Source organism: Micropterus salmoides, unplaced genomic scaffold, assembly GCF_014851395.1.
Source record: "Micropterus salmoides isolate LMB-PRFRI ecotype aquatic unplaced genomic scaffold, ASM1485139v1 Ms_hic_scaffold_22, whole genome shotgun sequence".
Taxonomy (NCBI): Eukaryota; Metazoa; Chordata; class Actinopteri; order Centrarchiformes; family Centrarchidae; genus Micropterus; species Micropterus salmoides.
Genome location: NW_024041373.1, coordinates 22,683,636 through 22,697,494, shown reverse-complemented (window position 1 = coordinate 22,697,494; position 13,859 = coordinate 22,683,636). Strand labels below are relative to the sequence as shown.

The window sequence follows — 13,859 nt, the reverse complement described above, 5'->3', positions numbered from 1 at the left end:
TATAACCACCCCGCATTCATAGGGTCTGCGAAGATTTTTTTGCCCATTTGATGAATAAGTAATACGTTGTTCTGGTCAAATAAAAAAAAACAGCGGGATATTTGTTTGATTGATTAAACAGCTGTCTGTGCAGATTAGCTTCAGAAATAGACTCAAAATGTGCAAAACAAAACAAAAAAAGAGTTCAAGTTATAATCTGAGTGTCGTGGGGGTCTCTAACTAACGTTACCGGCGGAGATAAATAGCCTAAACAAATAAATATTGCTTATTACGAGGTCCCACGTTTCCCTCTCGCAAACGCACACACATTCACACAGCAGTGCACTACTTGCCCCATGCTGTCTACGATATTGCAACAAAGTTTAAGTTGCAATAGCCTGGCCACCGTACAATACAACTGGGTCAGCTGTTTGTTCGAACAAGCAGAGCTGAATGTTCAGTAAATCCTATACTATAAATCAGCTCTACAAAGGGAAGGAAAATGAGAAACAGCAGATATGTGTGTGTGTTGAAGTGTCCCAGTAAGCCATGACACTGCCACAGCATGCAAAATGACAGAGACCTTGAAACTGATGGAACTAAATGGAATCCAGCCATCATTAATCTGACTAATTTACAGCCGTGCCTTTCCTAACTGGCATGAAAAATGCTTATTGTTTACCACAAGGCAATGAAATACCTCGATAGAGAAGAAAAAATCCAGCTTAATAGAAAAATAAATTGGTGTATGTGTAATGATTCATCGTCTGCAAGCCCACCAGACACCGCATTTTAGATGTCATGGGCGAAGGGGTAAGATAGGATCAAAGTATGCTCTATTAAATGGTCAGCTGGCATACTTGAGATAAAATGTACACAAAACATGAATTTTTTCACCATAAGTCTGACAAATATTTTCCACATCTAAAACCTGAATTATCCATCACCATTTTCAATCCACTGCTAAAAAAAACCTTCAAATTCTTTTTTACCAAAAATTATCAATCCCAATAGGTTTTTTAAAAAAGTATGGTTTACATTTTGTATTTCCTTGTCATTTGCAGTTGACCTCATCATTTCAAATGTAAAGTGTAAAGAATGTAAATTTCCCACTCTTAAATACACCTGTGAACAAATATTTCGTGACCAAGTACTGTTAAATAATCATAGCAATCGCAATGATCTTGAAAAATAATTGAATAATATTTTTAGCTGCGAATGAGCAGCGTAGATTTTTGTGTGCAATTGTATATATTATCACAGTAGGTTATCTTAATTATGTACAATAGTAATATAGTGGTAGAGGAAAAATAGACCACACCATCTTGTTACTTCAATGTCACATTTTCCTCAGCAGGGTTGGTCCTGTTCTTGTCATCATTTCACAGCACTGCTGAACTGATTAGAGAAAAACCCATAATAGAAAATAAACCATCGACCTGACAACATACAGAGAGCAGCTGGTGATTTGAAAGCTCCAGCGAGCTGCATTAGCAAACAGTTAGCCTTGTCAAAGAGAAAATCAACAAACAGAGGCAATGTGTCAAAAAAAGCAGCAGCCTGTAGCAACTGTTTCACTTTTACACAATATGGTTTCTGTTGATGTGCGTGTCAGAGAAATAAGTCCCGGGACTGAAGAGACCCATCTGTACCCAGTCTGACAGGACTGATCCAGGAGGTAGAAACACACAAAAAAATACTCACTGCATTGTGGCTCCCATTCACAAGGCCTGAATCACACACGCACACAAACATCACTGACTTGAAACAACCCCTTGAGGGAGACTCTCATACAGATTTCTATGAATGATCATAGCTGCAGCTGCAGTCAGTCTAGAGTTCCCCTAAAGGCCTCCATTGTATAGACAGTAGACTCTTTGTAAGTTATACTGTAAAACAGCAACCTACGGGTCTGAAAAGTGAAGCAAATGCCTAAGTCTCTTAAACCTGATTCTTTCTAAGGGACAACACACGACTGGATGCAAAAATAAGTCACGTTGCATTGGACTTAATGGCCCTACTTCACACTTGAGTTATTACCTCAGTAAACAAGTCTTCTTCAATACAGCATGATGTTTATTTTGTAAATTATGGCCCCATATAGAGGAAAATATATAAAGCAGGGTATGCTTTAGGGCGTGGCTATCTTGTGATTAACCAGTCACTACTAGGGTGACCTGTCAATCAGAATAGAAGCAACTCTATCCACTGCACCGTGTACATTTAACCTTAAGCTTCATTTAACAGGCTGTGAACATGTTTCGGGGTGCTAGCTGTGTTTTTGTCAAGGAACTTTGAGGCTTTCACAATTTGTTTTCAGTTCATGAAAGTAAATTTTAACATTTTGGTCTAAAAATTTATTGTTCAACGTTCGATTGTACTAAGACACTCTAAAGAGTCGGCTGGTCATTTTTCTGCCGTTACATGCTCCAGACATCACAAACAGCGATTTAAACTACTGCAGATATAAACTCAAGCATGAATCTGAAATTGGAAGCCCTATATTTTGCCTAAGACTTCCTCAGAATGTTATTTTGGTGGACAGCTTCAGACATTTCCATTTGTTCTTCCACTTGACTCAAAGAAATCCTAACTAACAACAAATCTAAGCCCAGCTATGAGTCCATTTGTCTAGGTACATGCACTTTAGGTAGGGTTCATGTTGACTGTTCAAAATCCCTGACCAAGTGGGCGTAATTTAAACAGACTACAGATCAGACCACTCCTTGCAACCTCTATTGCCATGGGTAAAAAAAAATGAAAACATGCCAATTCTACAGGTCAAAGTGTTGGAGGTAGACAAATGTAATTTGTTTGCCGTTTTGAAAAATACAGCATCTCCCATCTCCACTGTATTGTGGTTGGATATAATGTGTATACATTTTATATATTTGATCCCGTTTATCACAGATTCTACTTTTATTAATTGCTGATTCTAATGTATTGTATTTGTTCTTCTTTTTACTTTGAATCAATAAAAGGAACATCTTATCTCTTATCGTCGTGGGGACCCATCATGACAGTGCATTCCCTAGACCCTTTCCCTAACCTCAACCATCACAACTACATGCCTAACCTTAACCTTATTCTAACATGAACCCTAAAACCAAGTCTTGACCCTCAAAAGGTCCTTTAAACTTGTGGGATGCAGGAATTTTGCAAACACACACACATACAGGATATTAGAATATCATCAAAAAGTTGATTTATTTCAGTAATTCCATTCAAAAAGTGAAACTTGGACATTATATTCATTCATTACACACAGACTGATATATTTCAGTGTTTATTTCATTTAATTGTGATGATTAAAACTGACAACTAATGAAAATCCCAAATTCAGTATCTCCATAAATTTGATTACTACTTAAGACCAATACAAAAAAAAGGATTTTTAGAAATGTTGGCCAACTGAAAAGTATGAGCATGTACAGCACTCAATACTTAGTTGGGGCCCCTTTTGCCTGAATTACTGCAGCAATGCGGCGTGGCATGGAGTCCATCAGTCTGTGGCACTGCTCAGGTGTTATGAGAGCCCAGGTTGCTCTGATAGTGGCCTTCAGCTCTTCTGCATTGTTGGGTCTGGTGTATCGCATCTTCCTCTTCACAATACCCGAATACCAGATTTTCTATAGGGTTAAGGTTAGGCAAGTTTGCTGGCCAATTAAGAACAGGGATACCATGGTCCTTAAACCAGGTACTGGTAGCTTTGGGACTGTGCAGGTGCCAAGTCCTGTTGGAAAATGAAATCTGCATCTCCATAAAGTTGGTCAGCAGCAGGAAGCATGAAGTGCTCTAAAACTTCCTGGTAGACGGCTGCGTCGACCTTGGACCTCAGAAAACACAGTGGACCAACGCCAGCAGATGACATAGCACCCCAAACCATCACTGACTATGGAAACTTTACACTGGACTTCAAGCAACGTGGATTCTGTGCCTCTCCTCTCTTCCTCCAGACTCTGGGACCTTGATTTCCAAAGGAAATGCAAAATTTACTTTCATCAGAGAACATAACTTTGGACCACTCAGCAGCAGTCCAGTCCATTTTGTCTTTAGCCCAGGCGAGACGCTTCTGACGCCGTGTCTTGTTCAAGAGTGGCTTGACACAAGGAATGCGACAGCTGAAACCCATGTCCTGCATACGTCTGTGCGTGGTGGTTCTTGAAGCACTGACTCCAGCAGCAGTCCACTCTTGAATCTCCCCCACATTTTTGAATGGGTTTTGTTTCACAATCCTCTCCAGGATGTGGTTATCCCTATTGCTTGTACACTTTTTTCTACCATATTTTCCTTCCCTTTGCCTCTCTATTAATGTGCTTGGACACAGAGCTCTGAACAGCCAGCCTCTTTAGCAATGACCTTTTGTGTCTTGCCCTCCTTGTGCAAGGTGTCAATGGTCGTCTTTTGGACAGCTGTCAAGTCAGCAGTCTTCCCCATGATTGTGTAGCCTACAGAACTAGACTGAGAGACCATTTAAAGCCTTTGCAGGTGTTGAGTTAATTAGCTGATTAGAGTGTGGCACCAGGTGTCTTCAATATTGAACCTTTTCACAATATTCTAATTTCTGAGATACTGATTTAGGGGTTTTCATTAGTTGTCAGTTATAATCATCAAAATTAAAAGGAATGAACACTTGAAATATATCAGTCTGTGTGGAATGAATGTATACATTATACAAGTTTCACTTTTTGAATGGAATTACTGAAATAAAATCAACTTTTGAACCTGTACATACTCAAACCTACCAGTGTGACCCGGTTGCAGACGGGGTCCCGTAAGGCATGGATGTAAGGCGTAGTTGGTTGGAAAATGTAATCTTCCAAAAATGAACCTTCGTGGTGTTTAATGTTTGGACCCCTCAGCTCTGACACTGGTGAAGGCATAACGGCCTGGAGGAGAGGGGGAAAAAATTGTGTTGAGGCGGAGCAAAAGTAGAGAGAAAAAGGCAAAACTAAAATGAAATAAATTGAGTAGCCTAGATGAGTTGAATGTAATGTAATTGTGTGAGAATGTAAAATAATAATAATATAATAATAAAATAAAAATACTCAGGTGTAGTAAGACAGGGTGTACAGTGAAATATTTGAGAGATTATCTCCTGATTATTTCAAGCAGCCATATTTAATAACTATAAAAACAGGAAACCAAATCAAGCCTTATGTTTACCGTGCTCGTGTTTATCTTGCTCTGTGGAAATTGTTTCTCAAACCGTACAAGATTGAATGGCAGTTAAACTCATATCTACAACTAGACCAGCTGTGTGCAGATGACACAAGGAAGAATGCACAGTGATAAAGTAAAGCAACACTGGCACAATCTCATATCCTAAAAATGCTTTATTACAAAAAAATACTAAAATCTAATAATCAACACTGTCAATGCACAAAGAAAAATATGTTTACAACACATGGCGTTACCTCATCCAGTCTTTGGAGATGCCTACTGCCAGCGTAAGCTGGTGTGCTAACATTCTCTACCGGCGTGCTCCGGTGAGGGAGGTGGTTGGTCAGGTTGAAGGTGGGCGACAGGAGGCCGGGGACAAACACCTTACTGACCTAGAAGCACACAAAGACAGAAATCTTATGTCTTTATCACACTTCACAGAAATGAATTAACTTGAATAACCAGAAATGTGATGGACTAATCTGTCTTGATGCTATGATTTGTCCTTACCCTGGTGATTCCTGTGTAGAGAACCAGACTGCCACAGGCCTCCAGAACCAGCATGGCATCTATATTCTGAGGAGATGGAGCCCAGTTTTATTGTCAGAAACATGTTAAGTCACTTGGGCTGCAACTACATATTATTTTTATTATCAACTAATCTTTGTAAAATTGTTTGGTATTATTCACGTGTGTGAAGCTACAACTAGTGAACTAAAGCGTGATTAAAATAAAATCGGGTGAAGACATCCAAAAATGCTCCTTGACACCACGACACTGCTCCTAGGTCAGTTCTCACAAACTTATACAGCGCCTTGAACAATCCTTCTCAACAGGCGGTCAAGATCAAGACAAAACAAATGAGACATCTGTATTACAATTAGTCATTATGTGTATTAACGACTGATGTTTTTAATGCTGCTCTTCAGTTAGACGTCTAAGTATCTTTTTTGAGGGAAATAGCTTTTAACATACAGGATTTGCATACAGTTAAGTATCTGATTAGTCACAACATGCTTCAGTCACACAGATTTGATTAGCTGTCAAGGCTGTAACACTATGGAGTAAATCTTCTCAAAACCGCTGTTTGACTGTTAACGTGTTAATTTAGACATGCACCCATAAAAAGACGTATTTGGCTTTTTTTTTTCATGATCAATACAATGTGTGCAGGATAATACTACCTCAGAAATTATTATATCAATTCAAATCACAGCTAAAAACACACACATTTGTTTCTATAGTCAAAGGGAGCGAGTAAAGACCTAATTATATCAGATGGAACACATAAACATCCGGATGCGTTAAGGGGGATCCAGTAAGGCCCTCCTACGCAATGTTCACAACGTCACACTTCCCACACAAAAATTTATTAGTTAAATTAATATTCTGATCCTACAGCCCAGACCAGAGATCAAATCCATATAGATCACAAATGAGGGTACAGAGTGAAAGCAGTTTATCAGTTTTTAGTTGTGGCAGCGTCAAAGAAACCTAGAAATACCAGAATATTATTAGACTCAAACTAATGCATCATTAACATTTTAATTGTTAATGTTTCATTTTAATGCAAATGTTCCGTTTGTTGGTGACATTGTTTTGTAAATTCAAATGGTCATAACCAGGTTATGGCTACAGCTGGTGTACTACTAGCATAAACATTTTATTGAAAGCTGTTTCAACTTTTCTGTTCACCTTATTTACATATATGAGAGGGACAGACTATTAGAAACACTTCTCAACCTAATTCAATCCAGTACAGCACCACCACTAACTATGACATCAATGCTGAAAACATTACATTTAGTCAACACCTCTATCACAGTATCAACAAAAATCATAAAAGTCGACTTTATGGCAGAACAGGTGTATTGGATTGTATTAGATTGCACAGGTGTACCTAATAAAGTGGCAACTGAGGGTACAGCACAATGAGATACTGTAAGATGTAATTTCTTGCCTCTGTTTTTGTAATTCCTGATCTGGAAATGATAAAAAAAAAATGTACTTACTGCGTCCTGATTAGGAAACATATTGTCACTAACCTACTTCACCAAGTCAGTGTAAATCTTATAAAAGTCTAAATAGTGTAATGTACCGGCAGAGGTTCAGCATCTTTGGCAGGGATGGTCATGACAGAGGCGAAGATGAGCTGAGATGTATCGTTGCTCTCAACAAACTTCACACATCTGTGGAAACAATGAAAAAGATGTAAACTTGTAATTAGAGATGTTACCAAAAATTCTGTGAGGATGAAGAAACAGAAAAAGTAACAGAGTTGCATTTAAACTGTTGTTGAGTGGTTTGTCTGCTGTTCTAGCACATGAGCAATGTTGTGATATGTTTAGTTAAAGTCATATTGCTCTGTAAGACCTCTGATTTAGATCGTTTAAGACTTTCCCAGACTTTGTATGGGTCACTAGATTCCATATATACAGTATATACATGTTAGTGTGTGTGTCTGAATCAAATATTCATTGTGTGTGGCTAAATTGTGCATGTTTGTTGACCTGAGCTGCTGGTGAGACTCCACCAGGAAACAAAGGTAGCGGTTCTCACACAGGTCAGAGGTCAGGAATACTTTAGGCGCCTGGCTGCTCATCTCCCTGCAAACACAAAAAGGTTCAAGATTAATGTGATGCCATGCCACGTCTTGTCATGTGAACAGCAGTTACTAAACATCGCACAGCAAAAAAAAAAAAAGAAAAAAAAAGGAGGGGCCAATTTCACTAACATTTTGAGAATATTCTCACATTTAATTTCCGTCTACACGTGGGCCACCAAACCTTGAAACAGTGTGATAAAAAATGACAAATTAAGGGAGTACCTGATTAAAAAAACAAAAAACTATATAAAGAAATATTCATTTTAAGATTTAGTGGCATCTAGTGGTGAGGGTTGTGAATTGCAACCATCTGTCCAGTCTACCACTGCCCTCTAACCTTTCAAAGAGTAGAGACTGCTACGGTGACTGACACAGCACAAAAGGTGTCTCTTCTGAGACAGCAGAGTAGCCAGTCCAGAAATGAGGTTTCATTAGATATATTTATTAAGAAGAACGTAGTGACGAAACACGCTCCATTTGTCCGTTTTCAGCTACTGTAGAAACGTGACGATGCAACGTGGCAACGTCCATGGAAGGGGGGACCCGCAGTAATGTAGATATAAATGTCTCATTCTAAGGTAATAATAATCTTTATACACCACTGAAAACATAGTTATGGATCTTATATTGCATTTCTGTTGATAGATCCTCAGAAATATTACACACTGAGCCTTTAAGTTTTTTCCAAAGAAAAAAAGATTTAACATAACACAACAGGGGAACACATTTCTGGGTGCTGGTAATGATAGATGGTGAAATGTCTTTGCTAATAAGCTAATGCATTTTCTAGTACTTACTAGTCCTTTCCTAAAAGTTGTGTCCCAAAGTACGCTACGCAGCCTTACATTACTGTACTCACCAGAATAAATGTGATCAATCAGAAGACAAAGTTGAAATCAAATAAAACTATCAATAATTCTTTCTCAATAATTGTCAGTCATTAATGTAACTGAATCATATGTCTGCACAGACTCTGCATCTGTTTTCTGTAGGGTTCAGTCCTGATAATTACCTGTGACAGCCAGCTGTGACTGTCTCACTCCACAGCTGCTCCATGCAGAGGTCAGGTCTGATGGGCTCCATCTCCTGCATCGTCTCATTGACCGTGCTGTTTGGAGAGGCTAACAAGCCATGGTGGCCCCTGGGTGACGAGCTGTGGAAAGACATGTTGAAACGAGCCGCACCTGAAAAGGACGGAGCCGCCATACCTGGAGAGTGGGCACGGCTAGAACGAAAGAGAAAAGGGAAATAAGAATAAAGTAAGTTTCTTGATGAGTGGGGTTTTTTTCTGTTTGTTTCATGTGCTCTACCGCACCCAGGAGGCACATGCATGACCACAAGGAAGGTGTCGAACCTTTTTAAGTGCAGGGGGTGCTAACTCAAATGTGTTAAGACTCAACGCTACATTGATAAAACCATTACTCTGGATTATGCTAAAATGTGTCATATATTCAGAGGACAATAGCTAAAGTTTGAGCATGTAACTTGCTAATCTTGTGTCTTGTGCATTTTGATCTTAACAAATATGTCAGATATGTTAATGAAGATAATTTAGCACATTTAACTTTCTGTCACTGGTGTGTGATGTTGAGAGTCTCTCCTGTGATGTCCCCCCAGGGACAATAAAGTCTAACTAACTAACTAAATGTTTTCAGGACACATCGGGGTAGAAAGTTCAGCAACCGAGTTGTCTGTCAACCTATGGCTATGTGAAACTAAGTCAATTTTTATACCATAAGTAGCTGTCCTGTCCGTCTGTGCCAGAGATGTATTTCCTGGATTGCTAAACATCAAGTGCCTACACTCACCTGAGAGCAGCCATGTTGGATATACTCGGGGAATGAACACGGGAGTGTAATCCAGGTGAAGAAGTCATGATCCTGCTCTGGTGGCTGTGCAGAGCGCTGTAGTGGAGAGGAGAGCCAGTACCAACAGCACAACTAGGAGAAGAAAACCAAGGCGGGGTCAGGCAGTAAGCGACCAGAGAGAAGGGACCGGAGCAAGGATCAACTAATATCGTGTCACCAGACTAAACATTGTAGATTTTTCGAAATAAAAATAATTAATGCTTATTCTTATCTCTTTTCTGTACTTTATCTCACAAGTTTACGGTTTGTCTGTCTTTGTAGTTATTTCACGGTGTCATCCTTACTTTTATGTTTGTTTGTTTAGTCTCCATGTAGATATTTTAGTGAACTGCTATTGATGTTGATGTATTATAACAAACTATTGTGCATGTAGGCAGAGCTGGGCGATATGGCCGCCATGAGATCTCGTGAGATTAAAATCTCGTCAGGTAACAAGCTGTCGAGACTCACGCAATTGACTTTCACATGCTGTCAAGCTACACATTAATTTTCTCACGCAGTGAAATACAAATGTATAACTGATAACAACTCACAGAGCGAATATAACAAGTTAAGAGTCCAGAGTCACAATCATAACAGGCATCTTTTGTAGGAGGTGTCCCTGTTAGATTGAGGTGAAGTGCTCACCTCACGCACACGCCCGCTGCCAAAGTTGAATTGTCTTGAACCTTTTGTACGTGACGCGCAGCACAAATCCTTGGAAGAGATCCTCGCTGTTTGTGAGTTTCCACAATCTATTACTGTTTACTAAATAGTTCATCAACAGGAGGGAATTCACAAGGGAGAGAATCCCCGCAAAACTAGACAAAGGCCTATCAGGTAAAGTTATATATAATTTCAATTTAAATTAAATAGGCTACAGTTGTGTAGTGCACAGAAGCCGTTGCCATGGTTACTATCCATAGAGCGGCTGCCGTTTACTCGCAGAACGCTTGTCTCCTGCTCACCTGTGAACAGGAGAGCGACCCCGCTGAGCCAACATTCATAATACCGACATCTTCCCCAATACTAATCTGCATGCAGTGTGTAGCTATCCACTTCGACATAGCATTTGATCGCTTGTCTTGCTTTTGTTTATCTATCTTTATCTACATTACCCACACGCTGCATCGAACGTAGTCTGCCGAAGCCTCCCTCCGCTGCCTGTTTGGGTGGGTGATTTGCAGGATCAGCCTGCAAATCACCCACCCAAACATCCCACCCCTCCTGTGACCCATGATTTGACTGTATGTGTATTCAGAGCCAGTGAGCAACAGACTTTCAAAATAATAATAATAAAAACTGCGTTAACGTGCAATAAAATAATTGTCGCCGTTAATTAATTAATGCGTTGACACGATAATAACGCGTTAACTTGCCCAGCACTAATAATTCATCATTATGGTGAAAAGGTGTCAGAGTCACATTTAAAGAGGTTAATTCTCCAAACAAAGGTTAATTTTCTCTTTATATAAATAAAATTTTAAAAAATGATAAACTGCTGCAGAAAGTCATCAGAACACAGCAAATAAAGTGATGCTCAAAATATTCAGATAATTCAGCACTAAAGATTTCTTAAAAATAGTGTTATAATCTTGTCTCGTCGTGATCTCGTGAACCCAATCTCGAATGGTGTCGTGGGTCAAGTGTCTCACCCCTAACGATAAATAATTTCATATCATTTGATATCGATAATTATCACAATATATATCAAATCCTTATTCTAAGTTTAAAGGCTGAGTTTTGCTTCTGAGTTAAAGTTGAAGAAAACAGATGGTTAATTGGAGTTTTATACTTTTCTTTATGGTCAGAACAAACACTTGATGCCAAACAGCTTAAAGAATCTGAGGTAGAACATTCAAAACAATTATAAATCTTTATTAATTATTTATTAATATTCATGAGTAAAATTATGTAAAATCTTTTTTTCAATCAACAAAATAAAAATCTAAATAAAATTCAAACATTTATTGAACATTTATTGAACACTTGTTATACTGTTACTGAGGAAAATTATATCGCAATTATTGTCATTTTATTGCCCAGCTCTACATGTAGGGCTTCAACAGACAATTACTTTTATCGAGCCATTATATTTATTTTATCGATTAATAGACTAATTGTTCTACAATATATCAGAAAATAACGTCGATAAAATAATGCTGATTTTGTTTTTATCTACAATGACCCTAATACGTCATTGTAGAAAATACCCATTATAGATTTTCCACAACCAGTGGAACCAAAAGGTTTACTATGATACATAACAAAAAGCATATTTGAGAAGAATGACAGATTTTTGAAAAATGAGAATGATGAACTATGTGATTATGACACTTTCACTTCACTTCATTACCTTGTGCCAGTACCGGGACCCAGCCCGGTTGTCCCACTGCCACCAGGGGAGTCCAGGCGGGAGATATTACGGAGGTGAGAGGTCAGGAAGCTCGATGCCATCAGACCCAATGGTCCGTCAACTGGATCTGCTGCACACCGCAGGACTGTAGAACGCTCCTGATGGAAGACGCTCAGGGTTAGGGACAGGTGAACAGTGTGCGTGTGCGTGTGCGTGTGTGTGTGTGAGATCACTCACATCATGAGTGACCTTCCGCAGAGTCCAGATAGAGTGTATTCCCTGTACAGTGTCATAGAAGACAACTAAAGAGGGCTGAACGCAGCTGAACACTATTTTCATGGAGGTGTCAGACAAATACTGAACACGGGAGCCTTCAAACAGACCTGGAAACACACACAGAAACAGGTCAAAATACGCCGATTTCTCATTCAAAGAGTGGGGAAAGGGTGTGTGTCGTACCTGTAGGTTTACACACTACTGGTGTGATCTCGTCTAGAGGATGCAGCATGCTGAACACTGTGGGCAGAGGTTCCCTGTAAAGATAAACGGTCGGTATCTCAGTTACCTGCCAAATGACGATGGTGTCTGTGAGTGTACATCTGTGTTTTTAATGTAGACACATTTGTTCCGGTTTTGAGCTTTGATGTGTCACTGCATCACTTCACATTGGTGACAATCTGTGTGCTGTGAGCTTGTGTATGCACATGCACGTGAGTGGTAGTGTGTACCCGGGTGGTGGGAGCTGTGCGTCTGTCGCTGTGTTTTTTCGTTCTAACAGAAGTCCAAACTTGGTTGCCCAGACATTTGAGACCTGAAAGAGACAAGAAGGGAGGATGATAGTGATAATGATAATTATCTTTAATAAGAGAGCACTTTACAAAAAACAAGTTTTAGTGCTTTAACAAGTGCAAAGACAATAAAACACCCTTCTGTGTCTGAAAACAATGCTATTAGATTGGCGAGTGAACCAAAACAGTAAAGCTGGAGGCTGTAAAACCAAAACACTGAGCTGAAAGACACTTCACATTACACATTGTCATTTGATACAAACAGCAGTCACTTTACTGTCTTTTTGGAATCCAGTTTCCATTACAATTTTAAGAAAAGTGAATTTGTTCTATAACTATGTCATGTTTTTTATAAATCTGTAACATTTGAAATGTGTTATATTTAAAAGCCACAATTGCATTTTTCCTTTAAGCTTATGTAACGGAAGCCAGGTGGCTGTGAAGTGAGTAAACCTCACTCACCAACGTCTTAAGAGACGCACTAGCGACCATGGGTTTTAGCCTCCAGTTGGTGCATCCACCTCCTGTACCCAAGGTCACTGGTTTGAATCAGGACAGTGCAGTAGTACAAGCTCAGGGAGAACCGTTACAATTACACAGTATAACTACGTAATAAAGGTACGGGAGGTTAATGAAAATGCAAACAATGCATCAGTGGATGATGTTAAGTGATAAATGTTTGTAATTACTGTTGGCCAAAAGAAGAGGACATCACTAATTAGTGGAATGATCTAGAAAATATGCAGCAGATTATCTGACAGCGAGAGCTTAGGGCTGGGTGACATGGCCAAAAATGTTATCACGATAAAAACATTTCATATCACTCGATATCGATAATTATCACGATATATGACAAATCATTATTTCTTTCAAGTTTAAAGGCTGATTTTTGCTTCTGAGTGAAAACCAGACGGTTAATTATGTGGTTAAACTTTTCTTTTTGGTCAGAATATGACAAACACTTGATGCCACATAGTGGATCATATAACAAATCTGACGTAGAACATTCAAAACTATTATGATAAAATCTTTTTCAACAATTTTTATTAGTAAATCTTTTTTCAGTCCCTTTTCCTCAACAAAAAAAATGTAAGTGCTAATTTGTAAGTGATTCAAATTAA

The 13,859-nt window shown here is 39.0% G+C and overlaps 1 protein-coding gene across 3 annotated transcripts in view; it reads right to left on the bottom strand.

The window, feature by feature from the left end:
• The window catches only part of anapc1 (anaphase promoting complex subunit 1), a 58,259-nt gene that overhangs the window by 40,936 nt on the left and 3,464 nt on the right, over positions 1–13,859 (bottom strand). For all 3 annotated transcript variants that reach the window (XM_038736771.1, XM_038736769.1, XM_038736770.1), the window contains 11 exons: positions 12,679–12,761; positions 12,410–12,483; positions 12,188–12,333; positions 11,951–12,108; positions 9,556–9,687; positions 8,760–8,972; positions 7,653–7,748; positions 7,241–7,331; positions 5,653–5,718; positions 5,397–5,534; positions 4,725–4,868 (listed from right to left, as the gene is read on the bottom strand). In XM_038736771.1, coding sequence (XP_038592699.1) covers positions 4,725–4,868; positions 5,397–5,534; positions 5,653–5,718; positions 7,241–7,331; positions 7,653–7,748; positions 8,760–8,972; positions 9,556–9,687; positions 11,951–12,108; positions 12,188–12,333; positions 12,410–12,483; positions 12,679–12,761 — 1,341 coding nt within the window. The remainder of the gene's footprint in view (positions 1–4,724; positions 4,869–5,396; positions 5,535–5,652; positions 5,719–7,240; positions 7,332–7,652; positions 7,749–8,759; positions 8,973–9,555; positions 9,688–11,950; positions 12,109–12,187; positions 12,334–12,409; positions 12,484–12,678; positions 12,762–13,859) is intronic.